The sequence below is a fragment of the Hyla sarda genome, chromosome 9, assembly GCF_029499605.1.
Source record: "Hyla sarda isolate aHylSar1 chromosome 9, aHylSar1.hap1, whole genome shotgun sequence".
Taxonomy (NCBI): Eukaryota; Metazoa; Chordata; class Amphibia; order Anura; family Hylidae; genus Hyla; species Hyla sarda.
Genome location: NC_079197.1, coordinates 12,868,643 through 12,889,696, shown reverse-complemented (window position 1 = coordinate 12,889,696; position 21,054 = coordinate 12,868,643). Strand labels below are relative to the sequence as shown.

General features: G+C 44.9%; 2 protein-coding genes across 7 annotated transcripts in view; both read left to right on the top strand.

Moving 5' to 3' along the window:
- Nucleotides 1–10,659, top strand: part of TFE3 (transcription factor binding to IGHM enhancer 3) — a 31,911-nt gene extending 21,252 nt beyond the window's left edge. For all 4 annotated transcript variants that reach the window (XM_056540908.1, XM_056540907.1, XM_056540910.1 and 1 more), the window contains exons 5-10: nt 160–252; nt 353–470; nt 720–776; nt 4,940–5,015; nt 7,060–7,207; nt 7,778–10,659. In XM_056540908.1, the coding sequence (XP_056396883.1) occupies nt 160–252; nt 353–470; nt 720–776; nt 4,940–5,015; nt 7,060–7,207; nt 7,778–8,146 (861 nt within the window). In that variant the 3' untranslated portion in view covers nt 8,147–10,659. The remainder of the gene's footprint in view (nt 1–159; nt 253–352; nt 471–719; nt 777–4,939; nt 5,016–7,059; nt 7,208–7,777) is intronic.
- A 5,719-nt stretch (nt 10,660–16,378) lies between these two features.
- Nucleotides 16,379–21,054, top strand: part of GRIPAP1 (GRIP1 associated protein 1) — a 98,996-nt gene continuing 94,320 nt past the window's right edge. For all 3 annotated transcript variants that reach the window (XM_056540894.1, XM_056540895.1, XM_056540892.1), the window contains exons 1-3: nt 16,379–16,564; nt 18,195–18,261; nt 20,372–20,433. In XM_056540894.1, the coding sequence (XP_056396869.1) occupies nt 16,523–16,564; nt 18,195–18,261; nt 20,372–20,433 (171 nt within the window). In that variant the 5' untranslated portion in view covers nt 16,379–16,522. The remainder of the gene's footprint in view (nt 16,565–18,194; nt 18,262–20,371; nt 20,434–21,054) is intronic.

Genomic DNA, 21,054 nt, shown 5'->3' with positions numbered 1-21,054 from the left:
TTGACAAATGGGTCATGGAGAGACCTTTCTGTCCTGATGGGCATAGTCAGACGCCATAAAAGGAGGCCCGTTTCAACCTTTGCTGTGGGGTACCCCTCTTTGCTAAGCACTGACCATGTATTTTTCTTCTCCTGTAAGCGTTTTTATTCAACATTTTAGATTGATGACGTCATCGATGAGATCATAAGCTTGGAGTCCAGCCTCAATGACGAATTTATGGGCTATGTGGAGAGAGGGAACCTACCTAGCACAGTAAGTGATATCCAATATGCGGCCTTTATTAGGAGCCATTGATGCAGGGTGATGGCCATTTTACTGCGTTACCATGGTAATAACTATAATACATTCCCAGCTTCCTGGGTCTGGTAATCTCTTGGACATGTTTTGCGCTACTGGAATGACCACTCCTGGCATCACCGTCAGCAACTCCTGCCCGGCCGACCTACCAAACGTTAAAAAAGAATATTCAGGTAAGTTTTTTTTTTTGGGGGGGGGGAAATATTCAGACTTGATGTTGTGGATTGTGTAGAGCATTGGTCTGCAAACTGTGGAGCACCAGATATTACGAAACTACTACTCCCAGCATGCCCGGACAGCCGTTGGCTGTCCGGGCATGCTGGGAGTTGTAGTTTTGCAACATCTGGAGGTCCACACTTTGCAGACCACTGGTGTACGGTATGGTGAAAAGCAGCTGATTTCTTCATTCTCATCCATCACAGATCAAGAGGCGAAAGCATTCATAAAGGAGCGGCAGAAGAAAGATAACCACAATCTGAGTAAGTATGGCAGAGGAACGGTGGGACATGAGTAACAAAAACTCATTTTAGAAGCAAATCCCCATATCAAACCTCTTCTACTCTGTGCAGTTCCCGAGACAAACAGAGATGTCAGCAGAGAGCACTGTTGCCAGACAGAAAACAACTACTCAACTTCAGCAGCTGATAATGATTGAAAGGATTAAGATTTTTTAATAGAAGTAATTTACAAATCTGTTTAACTTTCTGGAGCCAGTTGATATATATATATATATATATATATATATATATATATATATAAAAAGTTTTTTTCCTGGAATACCCCTTTGATTGATCATTTTGTTGTTGTTTTTCAACTTTGTTTCTTCGATATCGAGTGATGGAGCGGAGTGTTAGCGTAGCATGTGGTACGGTGTTTAGCAAAGGGAACCTGTGCTGTATATTGTACTGTCATGCTTTGTGCGGTTGTAATTTATTGTATGAATTGTAATGACGAATAAAGCTCTTTCAATACCTTTATTGGTCATTTATGTCATTACAAGTCACACAATAAATTACAGTCATACAAAGTACAATATACAGCACAGGTTCCCTAAACTATTCACTATACCACATGCTACACTAACATTCCACTCACTCATTATAAAAGAAACAAAGTCAATACAATACATTACAGTCTGTGATTGGGGAGGGGTGTGGGATCTATGGGGGTAGGGAGGGGTGGATCCCAGAACCAAACTACTCAGCAAACATATGGGGAGGTGGGGAAGTAGAGTAGAAAAATCATCTACCTGCACCCTTGATAAATTTCCCCCTAAGACCTCGTTCACATGACAGAATTGCCAAGTGAAATTGGGCAGAAAAATTCCACTCAGAAATTCTGTTGCATTGTTTTCACTGGGATTCTGCTGCACTGTACACATGGCAGAAATTCCAAAAATTAAAAAACTCTAATTCCGGTCTCTGCAGAAAGATTTGACGTGTCTATGTCAGTGTTGCATTGCTCTCTGGAGACAATGCATTTCTGAGCGGTCCTAGTGTCGGCATGTTGTTTGCAGGATGTTCATCGGAAATTGAACGGCTGGACATTCCGCAAAAATATATGCTGTGTGAACATAGCCTCAGTCCTTGGGAATATTACAAACATCATATTAAAGGGATACTCCGGTGAAAAACTTTATTTTTTTACATTTTTTAAATTTTTTAAATCAACTGGTGCCAGAAAGTTAAACAGATTTGTAAATTACTTCTATTAAAAAATCTTAATCCTTCCTGTACTTATTAGCTGCTGAATACTACAGCAGAAATTATTTTCTTTTTGAAACGCAGAGCTTTCTGCTGACATCATGAGCACAGTGCTCTCTGCTGACATCTCTGTCCATTTTAGGAACTGCCCAGAACAGCATATGTTTGCTATGGGGATTTCCTTTTACTCTGGACAGATTTTTTAATAGAAGTAATTTACAAATCTGTTTAACTTTCTGGCACCAGTTGATTTAAAAAAATAAAATAAAGTTTTTCACCGGAGTACCCCTTTAAATCATAGTCAAAGGGAACTTATCACCTGTTTTAAACCATCCAAACCGTGGGTAGCATGAAACGGGTGCAGGCAGAGGGGTCTCAGAACATTATGATTTACTCTTAATTCCTGGGAGAAATAAATCATAGCTTAAAAAAGCCACCAGGACAAGTAGTGATGTGGGGCAGTCCCCGCAGATGTTCTTTCACGAGCTGTGTATAGGGAGAGACTTGTCAATTAAAGGGGTACTCCGCTACCCCAGCGCTCGGACATTTTGTTCCGAATGCTGGGTGCGGGCGGCGGGGGTCGCGACGTCATGGCCACGCCCCCTCGTGATGTAATGCCACTCCCCCTCAATGCAAGTCTATGGGAGGGGACGTGACATCCGTCACGCCCCCTCCCATAGACTTGCATTGAGGGGGCGTGGCCGTGAGTAGTGACTAGGTTATTGGATTACAATTGTAACCCTTATTGGCCCCACCTCCTATAAGTTATGTAGCGTAAATGCCGCATTTCCGGGTGCGATTGGCGATTCTGCCACACATCCGGCCTCTGCTATGCATATTGCTTTTCCCCACTTCCGGTTGCGTCACGCGCTGCCGGAGCTGACTTCCGGTGGCGCTAAACGCTGCCGGAATACACTCTCTGGGGGAGATTTATCAAAACCAGTGCAGAGAAAAAGCTGACCAGTTGCCCATAGCAACCAATCACATTTCTTCTTTCATTTTTGAAAAGGCCTCTGCAAAATGAAAGAAGCGATCTGATTGGTTGCTATGGGCAACTTTTCCTCCGCACAGGTTTTGATAAATCTCCCCCTCCGAGGAGCGTTGGATTAGAATGGAGGCCACCATAGATACACTACTGGGGATTTTGAATTGATAATTAATGTATATATGTATTTAAGATGAGGTTGTACGGTACACACTCGCGCGATCAGACATCTTATCCCCTATCCTTTAACCCTTTAATGCATATGGCTGTATTAGGGCTCTATACAACCGTAGAACTGTATGGGGCTGTGACTATGGCTCCGGTAGAATTCTACTAGTCATGTGGAGGACATATGGCAAGGACTGTGTGTGTCCCCATGCTTATACGGGACACTTCACCACTATTTTTCAGTCCTCTATCTGCCTCGTAGACATCATCGTGTTATGTTCTTAGCAACATTTTCACTTCCCCATCCAGCTCATGTTCCTTCCACATATTTTCATATGATCTTCACATTTAGCCTTATGGGTTTGCCACAAGTTCCTCAACAGATCTATCTGCCATGTATAAAGGGTCAATAAAACCCGGAACAAGAGCGAAACAAAAGTAATTGTTGGTACAAACAACATTGAAACTGGCCTGACAGGCCCGGCCCGCATTCCTGTAACGTAAGGGAACATAATATGTTCCAGGCCTGGAGATGCCGCTGACCTGCCCATACATGTCCTAGCCACAAAGAAAACACTCCTCACTGTTTTATAATATTAAAGGGGTTCTCCCGTGGAAACCTTTTTTTTTTTTTTTTTTTTTTTAAATCAACTGGTGCCAGAAAGTTAAACAGATTTGTAAATCACTTCTATTAAAAAAATCTTAATCCTTCCCGTACTTTTTAGGGGCTGTATACTAAAGAGAAATCCCAAAAAGAAATGCATTTCCTCTGATGTCCTGACCACAGTGCTCTCTGCTGACCTCTGCTGTCCATTTTAGGAACTGTCCAGAACAGGAGAAAATCCCATTAGCAAACATATGCTGCTCTGGACAGTTCCTAAAATGGACAGCAGAGGTCAGCAGAGAGCACTGTGGTCAGGACATCGCAGGAAATGCATTTCTTTTTTGTATTTCTCTTTAGTATACAGCCCCTAAAAAGTACGGGAAGGATTAAGATTTTTTAATAGAAGTGATTTACAAATCTGTTTAACTTTCTGGCACCAGTTGATTTAAAAAAAAAAAAACTGGTACTCCAGTTGAAAACTTTTTTTTTTTTTAACCAACTGGTGCCAGAAAGTTAAACAGATTTGTAAATTACTTCTTAAAAAATCTTATTCCTTCCAGTACCTATCAGCTTCTGAATACTACAGAGGAAATTATTTTCTTTTTGGAACACAGTGCTCTCTGCTGACATCTCTGTCCATTTTAAGAACTGTCCAGAGAAGGAGAAAATCCCCACAGAATACACATGCTGCTCTAGACAATTCCTAAAATTTACAGAGATATCAGCAGAGAGCACTGTGCTCGTGATGTCAGCAGAGAGCTCTGTGTTCCAAAAAGAAAATAATTTCCTCTGTATTATTCAGCAGCTAATAAGTACTGGAAGGATTACGATTTTTTAATAGAAGTAATTTACAAATCTGTTTAACTCTCTGGCACCAGTTAATTAAAAAAAAAAAAAAAATAAAGTTTTCCACCGGAGTACCCCTTTAATTTAATTGGAAATTGGAAACTTCCATGGTCTCCATGTGCACCATTGTTTTAGATACTGTAAGTCAGAGGTCTTAAACTGTGGCCCTCCAGATGTTGCAAAACTTCAACAACCAGCATGCCCGGACAGCCATCGGCTGTCCGGGCATGCTGGGAGTTGAAGTTTTTCAACATCTGGAGAGCCACAGTTTGAGACCACTGTTGTAAGTCATCCAATGTCTTCATAGGGTTCTGAACATATGTCTTCCCTTTGCAGTTGAACGTCGTCGAAGATTCAACATCAATGATAGAATCAAAGAACTCGGGACACTCATCCCAAAATCCAGTGACCCGTAAGTTTATTCGGTAGTGAAAATAACCCCCTCGCTTTACAGCCCTCTATATAAGTTATCTTGTGCAGACCATAATAATCCTATAGAACGTGTAGGCCTTTATGGATCCACATACAGTGAAACCTTCACTGTGGTCTTGGGGGTGGTCTTCTCAGAGAATAAGCCGATATAGGTAACATATAGGGGGAATTGATAAAGAAGTGGTCTCCTCGTATAGGTGGTCCTTTGGAGAGGTTTCCCTGTATGTGGTCTTTGTGGTCCTACTATGTAATATAAGGAGATTTGACACCTATGTATGTATGTCCAAGGGGGTACTTACCATAGTGGCAGACCATGAGGCTGCTATGCGCCCCTTTTAGAAAGGGGGGCCTGTCTTGGTTGGTTCCATTGCTTTATCTATTAGTAAGAACCTATGCAGAACTCCTCCTACTCCAGGGAACTGCATTGTCAGCAAATTAACGGCTGGAGGTATTGACCAATGAGTCATGGAAACAAAGGGTAAATCAACACCAGACCATGCTATCCTGGGGGCAAAAGACACCATAAAGGGGGATCGTTTCAGTATTTTCTATAGGGCCCCCTTTCTATAGATGCCACTGTGTATGTATGTCCAAATCGGCATCCATAACTGTGGGAAAATTGGGCACATGCTGCCCATGTCTATCTGCCCAAGCTGTAATACTCCAACTTGTATTTTTCCTTCTCCGTAAAGCCTATGAATTACAAGTTCTCCGCCTTTTTTGGCCTATATCCCAATCTGCCGTTATTCACATAGCATATTTCCTTTCTCCTATTCAGGCTGTGTGTTCTTGCATTGTGTACAGCTTTTCTGGAATTTTTTATTTTATTTTTTTAAATATATCAACTTACAAAATATTAAGTTACAAAATGAACTACAAATACAGCATTACATACCGATAGATAAATACCACTGAAGTGACCAACCCAAGCTTTTCTGGAAATTTTACTAATGTTGTCTGTCTAGTAGGATGGCCAATGTCTGTTGGCCTTTTCGCTATAAGTAAAGATACAGCATAGTGTTGTAATTGGTTCCCAATTAAAGATAGGTGCTGTTATGTCCGGCAGGGAATAGTCCCTGCTCTCACCCAGACCACTTTCCCTGCCTACTTGACAATCCGCCCTAGGTAGCGGACTCTCAACTGGGCGACAGTCCCTGCGCTGGACTAAAGCACATAGCCATCACAAGTCAAAACAGTGAAAAGGGGAAAAGGTCAGGGAAACAGTTCAGGACACAAAGGCCTAACAAAGAGTACTGATAAAAAGGGAAACCAGGAAACTAAAAAATAGCAGGTAGTAAAACAAGTAGTAAACCAAGAAGATGTAACGGCCGGTATATAGATTCAGGAAACGGGTAACTGGAGTCAAGTCATAATACAGGTTCAGGATAAAGTTTCAGGTTCAAACAAGGTAAAACAGAAGTACTAACACACAAGATAAAGCAAGAAAAGCAATGGGTCAGACCTAATCTGAGGTGAAGTACAAAACATGAGCAAAAGAGAGGAAAGGTCAGGAAACAAACTAGGGTAAAGGGAATGTCAGGGTACAAGTCAGGGTTAAAAAAAAAGTCAGGGTAAGAATTCACTAAATTAAAACTGCAATAATATTACATATAACTAGCCCTATTTATCCAAGTAGAGTTAAAAGGGTGTAAAAACATATCCCCTACCACGCTATAGGAAATAGGTGTCTGATCACTTTGGGGTCAGACTGCTGCAACCCCCGCAATCTCCAGAATGGGGCGGTGTCAGCTAACGCTCTCCATGGGGATTCTGGGGCCCCATTCTGGAGATTGTGGGGGTCTCAGCAGTCTGACCTCAAGCGATCAGACACTTATTCCCATTCCTGTGGATAGGTTTTTAAACGGTGGAGTACTTCTTTAACTCTACTGGGGTAAGTAATGTCACAAACACTTATTATAAGTTTTGAAATGCTGGAGTACCTATTTAACCAAGGGTCCTCCTTTAATTTCAGTGCGATATCTTGCAATCATTGCTTATATGTCCTGTATCTTCACACCTTACAGGGAGCTGCGCTGGAACAAAGGAACCATCTTGAAGGCCTCAGTAGAGTACATCCGGAAGCTACAGAAAGATCAGCTGAGAGTCCGTGAGATGGAGGGCAGGCAGCGTAAGCTGGAGCACATGAACCAGAACCTGCTGCTGCGCGTACAGGTAACGTGGGCTCCACATGTTACATGAGATTACATTACAGATTTATATTAGTCGCAGGGTAGGGTTGCCACCTGGCCGGTATTTTACCGACACGGACGGTATTTTGGCAACCCTGCTGGTATTTGTATTTTAAAAATACCGGCAATTCAGCGGCCGGTATTTATCCTACTAAAAACTCGCGGAATGTTGCACCATATACTATACCAGTGTTTCCCAACCACAGTACCCCCAGCTGTTGCAAAACTACAACTCCCAGCATGCCTGGACAGCCTTTGGCTGTCCAGGCATGCTGAGAGTTGTAGTTTTGCAATAGCTAAAAACATTCTGGTTAGAAAACAGTAATCTCGGGCCACAGTCTAACCATCTTGGTACCCCTTGTTTACCCCTAGACCAGTTTTTCTAAACAAGGGGTCAGACTAGGACAACATTTCCCCTTGCATATGTGTATCCTGTGATGTCACGCATACTACATAATTATGCAAATTAGCAAGGCCGGTATTTTTGGGGGGCAAGAAAGGTGGCAACCGTATCTCAGGGCACCAATGACCTCTCCTGAATGTTCTCTTGCAGGAATTGGAAATGCAGGCCCAGATGCATGGGATCCCGACCGTTCCACACTCCACCTTGTCAGCAGATGTTCCCAAAGTAGAGCCAATGTCCGAAGTGTTGTCAAGATTTGTCGGCCAGCCCACGCGGCCTTTGGACCCCTCCACCCTAGACCTGGGCACCTTGCACTTCGCAGACCAGCTTAATGACTTAGTTGACCAGAGCCTCAATTTCCAGCTGAGCCTGACTGGGGACTCGGCCATTGCGGACATTCTTATGGATGATGTCATGTCTCCGCTAGGAGGAGCCGATCCTCTTCTTTCCTCTGTGTCTCCTGGAGCGTCTAAGACCAGCAGCCGCCACAGCAGCTTCAGCATGGAGGACGACTCTTGATCAGTCTGCAGACGTCTGACTATACCAATATGACTCCATTAGTTCCTTTCTGTCAGATCACACGAAGATATCTCAATCCGTATCCCTTCGACAGGTCACATGCCTATTCCTTCTCCAAAAAAAAGTCACTCCAGGAACTGAACAGAGTGCCTGGTATCACCTTCTGCAGGTTCTCAGTATCACCCTGACGGGCAACATTTAGTTTCTCTAAAATTCCTTTCTGCTTGGTGAGGACGGGACGTGGGCAAAAGACTTTGTAGAAGAAACTGATAGTTCATTCTTAAATCTTTCCTACGGACGAGGTTGTCGCCCTCACGAAATATGGCATCAGCACAATGCAAACAAAGGGGCATGATGGATGATGAGTAGGAATCGTGGAGTCTGGTTGTGAGTGATACGCACAATGATGTCTGGTCATGAATGGAGGATGCAAGGATTGTGGCGCCTCATGGGAAGTCCATGAAGCAATGGAATGAATATTTGCCAGAAGACTGGCAGGCGAGATGGTGTCTGATCAACTTGGTGCACGACATGGTGTATGGTAGTAACAAGTGGGCATGGTGTGAGAGATGGCGCTTGATAGGGCATGATAGTGTACAGCATTGGCATCTGGGTGATAACCAAGCATGCAGTGCATAAGATCTTTCTAGATAAAGACTCAAGCATATAATATCACAGGGCATTATATAGCAGATGGCATCTTAGAGAGCCCAATGCAAAATCTGCAACAGGGCCCCATGTGTACCATGTGTCATTTATACTACTTCTTCTGGGTACCCCATATGTATAGGGTTGCCACCTGACTGGTATTATACCGGCACAGCCAGTATTTTGGCCTCCCTGACAGTATTTTAGTATTAAAAATACCAGCCATGCAATGGCCGGAATTTGTCCAACCAATCCTCCAACTCCCGGAATGTTGCACCATAACCTATACCAGCAGGGCTCAAGTCCTGCAGGAACGCGTGGGAACTGAGTTCCTGCACTTTTTTCAGCAGGAACACCATTCCCATTAGCAGGAGTTCTGCTGGACAAGCCCTTGAGTGGACATTTTGGGTGAGTTCCCACACTTTTTTTTCCCAGGACTTGACCCCTGTATACCAGTGTTTCAAAACCAGAGCGCCTCCAGCTGTTGCAAAACTACAACTCCCAGCATGCCCGGACAGCCGTTTACACCTTCATGCCCGGACAGCCGTTTATACCTTGAGGTCTGAATTCCCTCTGTTTTGGTTATTATTTATTTTTTGGCACTTTTGGGTATAGTGCAACTCAGTACCTTGGTCTAGACTGAACGTATTTATATTAGTGTGCAGCCACCCAATTCATATTTTTCCTGTACTACTATATAGTCCAACATGCTGGGAGTTTTCGTTAGGGGCAGCTGCTGAGCCACAGGCTGTATCAGGGCATGCTGGGAGTTGTAGTTAGTAACTAACTGCAACTCCCGAATAAAAAAAAAAAAAAAAACATTAAAAAGTGACATCAAAACAAAAATGGTTCTGTTAAAAACGACAGATCTGGGTGCAAAAAAAATAAGGAGGAATAAAAAAAGTTATAGGGATCAGAATAGGACAAAATTTCCCCACATATGTGTATCCTGTGATGTCACGCATATATAATTATGCAAATTAGCATGACAGGTATATTTATTTTTTTGCAAGAAAGGTGGCAACCATACATATGTACAGTAGGTAGAAGTAAGCCCCCCATGCTGGGAAGACCTTCCCCATGTCAGCCTGGTAACCCGTCTTTCCATGGCCTCATACAGGAGAACTGGTAACCTGGGCACACTGGGAATCTGGGATTCTGCACATGGCGGAATTTTCCGCAGCTTAAAATTGCACACCAGAAATTGAAATTCAGGACTCCGCACGGACTGCATTGCCGTCAACGGGAACGGCACAGGTCCACGTGGTCACAGCTGCTGTATACGGAATATCCGCTGTGTGCATGGGCCCTGAGATCATGAAGGGCCACTCATATTGCAGTAGATAGAAAACACTAATCTGGATCAACTAGAAATGACATTTTTTTTTTCTTTTTTTTTGCCAAGGTCTTGCAATGCACGTGAATACATGGCGATCCATAGCCTGCAGATACAATATGACAACATGGGTGCATTTTGGGAGTTAGGGGGCAGTGGGACATCACACGGCATAATTCTACCAGAATGTCTAGCCAAAAGATTTCCGGCCGCTCGTTCCACCCCTGGCAAGCGCCTACTCATCAGATGGCATAGACGGCAATGCATTTATGAGCGGATTCCGCCGAAAGAATTGACCAGTCAATGGACAGGAATTTCTGCGCCAGATGTTTCCACCATGGAAATTCAGCCGCGTGCAGGGTGCAGCAGAATCCCATTGAAAACAAGAGGAACTCTGCTGCCGCGGAATTTCTGAGTGGAATTTTCCTGCTGGATTCGCCCTGCGAACGAGGCCTTAGGGTCTATTCACACGGCAGAATTTCCGCCTCAAATGAAAGTCCATAGACTTCTATGGGATTCCGCACTCCCATTCACACTTCCGAATTTCCGCTTGCGGAAATTCGGAAGTGTGAATGGGAGTGCGGAATCCCATAGAAGTCTATGGGCTTTAATTTGAGGCGGAAATTCTGCCGTGTGAATAGACCTTTTGGGGGAGATTTATCAAATCCAGTGCAAAGGAAAAGTTGCCCAGTTGCCTATAGCAACCAATCAGATCGCTACTTTCATTTTGCAGAGGCCTTGTTAAAAATGAAAGAAGCGAGCTGATTGGTTGCTATGGGCAACTCTAGTCTTGAGATCATCTGCTCCCATAGACATAGGGGGGGATTTATCAAAACCTGTCCAGAGGAAAAGTTGCCCAGTTGCCCATAGCAACCAATCAGATCACTGCTTTCATTTTTAACAAGGCCTCTGCAAAATGAAAGAAGCGATCTGATTGGTTGCTATGGGCAACTCAGCAACTTTTCCTTTGCACTGGTTTTGATAAATCTCCCCCTTGTCGCACCATTAGATTTTATGCGCAGGGTTAGGCTGCATTCACATCTCGTTTTTGCAATACGGTTGCCGTATCCGGTTTCAGCCAAAAAAACAACAACAACGTATTGAACCGTATTGCAAACCGTATGCAAAGACATTACATTGACAACCGTAGCATCCGGTTGCGTACGTTTTGCTTCATTTATGATTGTATGCGGTTTTTTTTTTCCGCACACAAAGCCGTAGTCTATTACGGTTTGAAGTCCGGTTGAAAAACCGTATCCAACCTGTATACGGTTATTTTAAAATGGAGTTCTATGGTAACCATACTGAACCGTATGTGCGTACGGTTACATCCGGTTTGCACAATACTGTTTTTCTTATTTTATTTTTAATTCAATAAAAAAAGAACTTTATTTAAAATGTTGACAAACATAAAACCGTATCTGTTTTTTTTCAAGGAAAACTTATTAAAACTTATTAAAACGTATGCCAAAGGACATCCGTTTTCAAACCATATACGGTTTAAAAACGTGAGGAGGCATATACGGTTGCATATGTTTCGGTCCGGTTTGGAGACATACGTTTTTGTACAGAAACGGGATACGGGACCCGTATTGCAAAAGCGAGATGTGAATGCAGCCTTAGTTTTGTTCATGTTTCACTACAGTAATAAAATAAAAAGGATAGGGGTGTCACAGGAGGGGGTCAGGAAATGATTGGGTGTGTGCTGTGAGAGCGGCACGTATAGGTTGGAGTACTGGTGTGCGTCCGATGAGAGCGTCAGCCTGTTGGGGTTATTTTGAGAGTACATTACAGCATATAAGAGAGTGTGCAGCACGATAGGTGCGAGTGCAGTATTTCTCCACCTTTGGACCTCCAGCGGTGGTAAAACTACAACTCCCAGCAAGCTGGGAGTTGTAGTTTTGCCACCGCTGGAGGTCTGCCGGTTGGTAACAGCAATCACGGTGAGGTTGACAGAAGAGGGTCACATGACAGGTGCATGGTGGTCGAGTATCGTTGTGGGGTGGGGCAGATAATGGACAGTGAGTGTATTGCGGGTGCAGGTCTCGCCCCATTTCCTCGCTGAGAATGTGTTTCTATGTAGAGAATTATGTTATGTGTTTTATAAACTACAAACTACTAAATGTTACTATATACTTTAAATAAAACATTTTACACACTACCACCCGTCTGACCGCCGGCTTCTTACCCCATCTATCGTGAAGAGGATCCCAACCTGGTACTTAGCAGTCCTCCTGGGGGTATGCGGAAAAAAATTATCTGTAATGGCAGCCACAGCCTCTGGTCAGTGCTTCTAAAGCTGCCTGATTTTAAGGGGTTATCCAGGAAAAAACTTTTTATATATATATATATATATATATATATATTTATTTATATATATATATATATATATATATTTATATCAACTGGCTCCTGAAAGTTAAACAGATTTGTAAATTACTTCTATTAAAAAATCTTAATCCTTTCAGTACTTATGAGCTTCTGAAGTTAAGGTTGTTCTTGTCTGTCTAAGTGCTCTCTGATGACACGTGTCTCGGGAACCGCCCAGTTTAGAAGCAAATCCCCATAGCAAACCTCTTCTAAACTGGGCGTTTCCCGAGACACGTGTCATCAGAGAGCACTTAGACACAAAAGAACAACCTTAACTTCAGAAGCTCATAAGAACTGAAAGGATTAAGATTTTTTAACAGAAGTCATTTACAAATCTGTTTAACTTTCTGGAGCCAGTTGATATATATAAAAAAGTTTTTTCCTGGATAACCCCTTCAAAGTAGTTGAGGGCGCCATTGTCTTATTAAGAGAAGTGAGCAGTGGCTGCTGGTACTAGCTGATGCCGCTGCCCCGAGGAGCGGAGCAGGAGGACGGCAGAGATGAAGCGCATGCATTGGGCTGTTGTGGACGGTAACTACCACATTAGCTTCAGTGCTCCACTGCTCCTGTGGACTGGGCACCTACTGCTATGGGTCATAGTGGTAGGTCCCCAGACTGGAGTAGCAGTGGAGCACCAAAGCAGGCAGTGTAGAGGCCTACAACTATATGGGGGAACAGAGGGGGCCTACAACTATATGGGGGAACAGAGGGGGGCTACAACTATGTGGGGAACAGAGGAGGCCTACAACTATGTGGGGAACAGAGGAGGCTACAACTATGTGGGGAACAGAGGAGGCCTACGACTATATGGGGGAACAGAGGAGGACTACAACTATGTGTGGGAATAGAGAGGGGCTACAACTATGTGGGGTAACAGAGGGGGCTAAAACTATGTGGGGGAATAGAGAGGGGCTACAACTATGTGGGGTAACAGAGGGGGGGCTACAACTATGTGAGAGAACAGAGGGGGCCTACAACTATATGGGGGAACAGAGGGGGCCTACAACTATATGGGGGAAAAGAGGGGGCCTACAACTATGTGGGGAACAGAGGAGGCCTACAACTATGTGGGGAACAGAGGAGGCCTACAACTATATGGGGGAACAGAGGGGGCTAACAACTATGTGGGGAACAGAGGAGGCCTACAACTATATGGGGGAACAGAGGGGGCTAACAACTATGTGGGGAACAGAGGGGGCCTACAACTATGTGGGGGAACAGAGGGGGTCTACAACTATGTGGGGGGAAAGAGGGGGCCAACAACTATGTGGGGAACAGAGGAGGCCTACAACTATATGGGGGAACAGAGGGGGCCTACAACTATATGGGGGAACAGAGGGGGCCTACAACTATGTGGGGGAACAGAGGGGGCCTACAACTATGTGGGGGAAAAGAGAAGGCCAACAACTATGTGGGGACCAGAGGAGGCCAACAACTATATGGGGGAACAGAGGGGGCTTACAACTATGTGGGGTAACAGAGGAGGCCTACGACTATATAGAGAAACAGGGGAGGGGGGTTTACAAGTATATAGGGGAACAGAGATGGCCTACATCTATATAGAGGAACAGAGGGGGTTTAAAACATTGTGGGGAAACAGAGGGGGACAAAAACTATTTAGGAGAACAGAGGCGGCCTACAACTATGTGGGGGAACAGAGGGGACTTACAACTACATGGGGGGGCAGAGGGGGCTTACAAGTACATAGGGGGACAGAGGGGGCTTACAACTATGTGGGCAAACAGAGGGGGCCTTCTTCTATATCGGGGAAAAGAAGGTTGGGTAAAAAAAGGTTGGCAACCACTGATTTAGAGGGTCAGTATTAGGCATTTAGATGAAGCTGCAGACACAGGTGAGTGTTAGGGTCGAACCTAACATGTGCACAGGCGTCTGAGCTGCCATGGGGAATAGCGGCACTTTTTGGCTTTTTTATTTATTTATTTACTAGTCTCTGGACAAGTGTTTACCTACCCAGAAACTTTTCTACAATAAATAAATAATGCAGTCAAAAGGTGCCGCTATTCCCCATGGCAGCTCAGACGCCTGTGCACCCCTGTGTCTACATCTAAATGCCTAATACTGACCCTCTAAATCAGTGGTTCCCAGGAGACTGTGAGCAAGTAGGCAGGAAAAATAGTCCAGCGCCGTCAGAGGCTTCTTTATTCGGCCACCAATATAACAGTAAACACCAACACGTTTCGGGTTTCCCCTTGTGGTCCTTCCTCGTAGCTGTAAGTAAGGGGTCCGAAATGCGATGTTATCGTCCATGCGTTTCCTGTAATGTCAGTGCCCCAATAAAGAAGCCACAGACAGTGCAGGACTCCATTTGCTGAAATGACAGTACAGTGATCCCTCAACATACAATAGTTTCAACATACAATGGTCTTTTCTGGACCATCGTAAGTTGAAACCAGACTCAACATACAATGTACAGACAGTCCGGACCTGTGAAACGTGTCAATGGCCGGAAGAACCGACCAATCAGAATGGGCATTCACTGGTAAAACACCTGTATTACTGAAGTGTATGCACTGACTGTTGTCTGGTAGCGCCCCCTACAGTACAGGAAGGTATTACATGTTCTGTACCTGTACCTGGGTTACCTGCTCCTTTGGACACCAGGTGAGGGCGACTCCATTACTTTTTTACTTACAGGACCTTGAAGAAGCTCCTGTCCTCTACATAGACCAGTGTTTCCCAAGCAGGGAGCCTCCAGCTGTTGCAAAACTACAACTCCCAGCATGCCCGGACAGCCTTTGGCTGTCCGGGCATGCGGGGAGTTGTAGTTTTGCAACAGCTGGAGGCTCCCTGCTTGGGAAACACTGACATAGACAGTGATTACAGCTCCCAGCAGATCTTTATTACTTTTATATGTAAGGATTTGCTTTATCTATATTAGTTATCTACTTATTTTTCTTTAATCCTCCCTTTTTTCTCCTATTTTTGGATGACATTTTGGGGGCTTCAGAACCAATTACCAGGTTTCCATAGAGTTCTGGTCTCAACATACAATTGTCGTCCTGGAACCAATTAATATTGTAACTTGAGGGAGCACTGTACACTGCACTACACTACACAAGGGGTCCTGGGTTTGTTATGGAGAATAGATACAAAGTGAACATTTTAAATAAAATTAAATAAAGTTATTTATTTTTTTAAATATAAAAATGGCTCTCCAGCTGTTGAACAAGTAGAACTCCCAGCATGCCCTGACATTCCCCTGGCAAACTACAACTCCCAGCATGTCCTGACAGCTGCATGTTGCAAAAAGACAACTCCCAGCATGCCCTGGCCAACTACAACTCCCAGCATGCCCTGGCCAACTACAACTCCCAGCATGCCCTGGCCAACTACAACTCCCAGCATGCCCTGGCCAACTACAACTCCCAGCATGCCCTGGCCAAATACAACTCCCAGCATGCCCTGGCCAACTACAACTCCCAGCATGCCCTGGACAAATACAACTCCCAGCATGTACTCTCAGCCGCATATTGCAAAACTACAACTCCCAGCAAGCCCTGATACAATATTTTTATTGGGAAAAAAAAGAAAGTCATTGAAACCTAGAATTTTTCCCGCAAATAAACCCTTAAAGCTCAGTCAACAAACAATAAAAAAAAAGTTAAAATAGAAAACATAGAAATAAAGAAATGGAAAGGGATTATACTTCTCACAGCTGAGAGTTCGTTGCAGTTCTATCACATCTAAACATTCCTGTGAGAGCTGAAGGAAATCAGCAGAGATCTCTTTCTCTCTGGTCAAGAACAAAATGTCTCAGACCAGTTTATACCAGTAGAATAAAATAAACATAAGATAAATAAACAATAAATCTTGCAATGCCGCCTACAGCCAGCAGGTGGCGAGCGTTCGCCCATCTGTCTTTCTATCCCAGCTGCTGCATCCTCCTTGGTAGCGCCCAGTTCCTGTCTCTTGTCGGGTTCTCTCTATGGTGGTGGCCGGACGATACCATTGAACAGGGAAGCGGGGGTGCATTGCCGGTGTCCGCGGAGGGTGACAGGAAGATGGCGCAGGCTCTGTCTGAGGACGAGTTCCAGCGGATGCAGGTGAGGCTGCACCGAGGCCTGTTCAGGTGACGGCTGACGTGTGACGTCATGAATAAAAACAACATGGTGACGTCATGTTTGACCGGCTGGGGAGGTTTTAGTGTGGTGCAGCTGTGGCTTATGGCATCTGTCTGTACACCCAGTGATATGAATGGAGGGAGAAGAGCCAGCTGATGTGCTGCCAGTCATTGTCATCCTGTAGTGTGCAAGGTCCCTATGATGTCATATGTCAGGGCCAGGTGTCAGTGATGTCATCAAACCCACTAGGTGTGCCCAGGATGATAGACATGCCTGCCAGGTGTGCCCGGGATGATAGACATGAATGCCAGGTGTGCCCGGGATAATATACATGCCTGCCAGGTGTGCCCGGGATGATAGACATGAATGCCAGGTGTGCCCGGGATAATATACATGCCTGCCAGGTGTGCCCAGGATGATAGACATGACTGCCAGGTGTGCCCGGGATAATATACATTGCTGCCAGGTGTGCCCAGGATGATAGACATGACTGCCAGGTGTGCCCAGAATGATAGACATGACTGCCAGGTGTGCCCGGGATGATAGACATGCCTGCCAGGTGTGCCCGGGATGATAGACATGCCTGCCAGGTGTGCCCGGGATGATAGACATGCCTGCCAGGTGTGCCCAGGATGATAGACATGCCTGCCAGGTGTGCCCAGGATGATAGACATGCCTGCCAGGTGTGCCCAGGATGATAGACATGCCTGCCAGGTGTGCCCGGGATGATAGACATGACTGCCAGGTGTGCTCAGGATGATAGACATGCCTGCCAGGTGTGCCTGGGATAATATACATTCCTGACAGGTGTGCCCAGGATGATAGACATGACTGCCAGGTGTGCCCGGGATGATAGACATGACTGCCAGGTGTGCCCAGAATGATAGACATGCCTGCCAGGTGTGCCCGGGATAATATACATGCCTGCCAGGTGTGCCCGGGATGATAGACATGCCTGCCAGGTGTGCCCGGGATGATAGACATGCCTGACAGGTGTGCCCGGGATGATAGACATGAATGCCAGGTGTGCCCAGGATGATAGACATGCCTGACAGGTGTGTCTGGGATGATTCAGGTATGTGGGAAAGCTGGGTGACCTTCCCTAGTGTAATAGTCTTCAAACTGTGGACCTCCAGCTGTGACACAACTATCACTCCCAGCATGCCCAGACAGCCATTGCCTTACCGGGCATACTGGGAGTTGTAGTTTTGCCACAGCTGGAGGTACACAGTTGGGAGACCACATCCCTAGTATCAGTCGGGTGTCACCCAGCTTTCTCCAGTACATTCTCCACATTCCTCTAGGCCTGATTTTCCCGGCCGGTCACATGTCTCCGCACGGCTGTGGTTAGTTCTGCATCCTGCGGGGGTCCTTGCGTGTGACTGGAGCGGACGTGATGTATGAGGTCAATGCGTTCTGTATTTAAAGGGCCAGCAGACCCAAAATGTCCCTCTATTGTTCCCTTTTATCAGCCATTCCAGCATTGAGACAGATCCTAACTTTAGCGTTCTGCCCTGTTGTTTCAAAAACTAAAACTCCCAGCATGCTTGGACAGTCAGGCATGCTGGGAGTTGTAGTATTACATATCTCTATGATGTTTTATCTATAACAGGCTCAGCTCCTGGAGCTCCGGACCCAGAACTACCAGCTGTCTGACAACCTGCGGAAAAACAACCAGGGTGAGTGTGTGACCCCCATCATCCTGATTCACCCCCTATTCTCCATCCACACAGGGACAGTTTAGCTTAACACCTGGTTGCTAGGTTCTCTGACAGACTGGTTGCTAGGTTCTCTGAGACAGACTGGTTGCTAGGTTCTCTGAGACAGACTGGTTGCTAGGTTCTCTGAGACAGACTGGTTGCTAGGTTCTCTGAGACAGACTGGTTGCTAGGTTCTCTGAGACAGACTGGTTGCTAGGTTCTCTGAGACAGACTGGTTGCTAGGTTCTCTGAGACAGACTGGTTGCTAGGTTCTCTGAGACAGACTGGTTGCTAGGTTCTCTGAGACAGACTGGTTGCTAGGTTCTCTGAGACAGACTGGTTGCTAGGTTCTCTGAGACAGACTGGTTGCTAGGTTCTCTGAGACAGACTGGTTGCTAGGTATCTATAACTTTTAAGACAAATCTGATTACTACCACAGGCTCCCCCTAATCCACACAGGGACAGTTTAGCCGAAGACTTGAGTCCTCTCTGATAGAATGGGTTCACTGCTAGAGATTGTCAAGCACCTAGTCCCTAGCAACCAGTCTGTCTCTAATTACTTAAAGGGGTACTCCGCTGCTCAGCGTTTGGAACAAACTGTTCCGAACGCTGGAGCCGGCACCGGCACCTCGTGACGTCATTGCCCCACCCCCTCATGATGTTACGCCCCTCCCCCTCAATGCAAGTCTATGGGAGGGGGCGTGACGGATGTCACGCCCCCTCCCATAGACTTGCATTGAGGGGGCGGGACGTGACGCCATGAGGGGCTTTGATGTCACGAACTCCCGGCGTCGGCTCCAGCGTTAGGAACAGTTAGTTCCAAACGCTGAGCAGCGGAGTACCCCTTTAACAGACTGACTGGGGTTGTCAAGCACCCTATGCCTAGCAACAATTTTGTCTTTACCCCCCAAACCTTTTAGAATAATCTAAGATCTGATTACTAAAACAAGCGCTGGGGATGACTTTATGTAAAAAGGACAGAGACAGTCCAGCTGTACACCTGACAGAGTCCTATCTGACAGACTGGTTGCTAGGGCTTCCTCGCTCCTAGCAACCAGTTTCTTTCTGATTACCCATCTTACTTTTAGAAAAATCTGATTACTAACACAGACTAGGATGGGAGATAACGTAAGGTAAGGCTACCGGACTCTATCCTTAAAGGGGTATTCCAGGAAAACTTTTTTTTTTATATATCAACTGGTTCCAGAAAGTTAAACAGATTTGTAAATTACTTCTATTAAAAAATCTTAATCCTTTCAGTACTTATGAGCTTCTGAAGTTAAGGTTGTTCTTTGATCTCTGATGACACGTGTCTCGGGAAACGCCCAGTTTAGAAGCAAATCCCCATAGCAAACCTCTTCTAAACTGGGCGGTTTCTGAGACACGTGTCATCAGAGAGCACTTAGACAGAAAAGAACAACCTAAACTTCAGAAGCTCATAAGTACTGAAATGATTAAGATTTTTAAATAGAAGTAATTTACAAATCTGTTTAACTTTCTGGAGCCAGTTGATATATATATATATATAAGTTTTTTCCTGGATAACCCCTTTAAAGGGGTACTCCGGTGTCAAACTTTTTTTTTTTTTTAAATGAACTGGTGCCAGAAAGTTAAACAGATTTGTAAATTACTTTTATTAAAAAATGTTTACCCTTTCAGTACTTATTAGCAGCTGTATGCTACAGAGGAAATTCTTTTCTTTTTGAATTTCTTTTTTGTCTTGTCCACAGTGCTCTCTGCTGACACCTCTGTCCATGTCAGGAACTGTCCAGAGCAGCATAGGTTTGCTATGGGGATTTTTCTCCTGCTCTGGACAGTTCCTGATACGGGCATCAGGTGTCAGCAGAGAGCGCTGTGGACAAGACAAAAAAGAAATTCCAAAAGAAAAGAATTTCTCCTGTAGCATACAGCTGCTAAGAAGTACTGGAAGGGTAAAGATTTTTTTATAGAAATCATTAGCAAATCTGTCCGGGCATGCTGGGAGTTGTAGTTTTGCAACAGCTGAAGGCACCCTGGTTGGGAAATACTGGCTTAGAAGGATAATCTAGTAGTATATTGTGTAATTCCTTTTTGTATATTCTATTTCCAGATCTTACATCTCTCCGCCAGAAACATGGGTCACTGGAGAAGGAGTTTCAGAAGGCCCAGAAGGTTGGTGTTTGTAAATGTGGGTGATTCCGCCTATGATGGGAATTTGGGGAGATTACAAAGGGAATTAGGCAGACAGAGACCTATAGATACCATTTAGAGCAGTGTTTCCCAACCAGGGCGCCACCTACTGTTGCAAAACTACAATTCCCAGCATGCCCGAACAGCCAACGGCTGTCCGGGCACGCTGGGAGTTGTAGTTTTGAAACAGCTGGAGGCACACTCTTTGCGATGTACTTAGTTTGTGACATTTTTAATGTTCTTCGTAACCCTGTGTCAGTCTCCGCACCCCCAGACCCTGCACTAGGCAATAGATAATGCGCTAGTTTTACATTGAGAGGTCGTTTAAAGGGGTACTCCTCTCGAAAACATTTCTTTTTTAAATCAACTGGTGCCAGAAAGTTAAACAGATTTATAAATTACTTCTATTACAAAAAAAAAAAAAAAAATCTTAATCCTTCCAGGACTTATCAGCTGCTGTATGTTGCACAGGAAATTCTCTGCTTTTTGAATTTCCTTTCTGTCTGACCACAGTGCTCTCTGCTGACACCTCTGTCCATGTCAGGAAGTGTCCAGAGTAGGAGATGTTTGCTATGGGGATTTGCTCCTACCCCTGGACAGTTC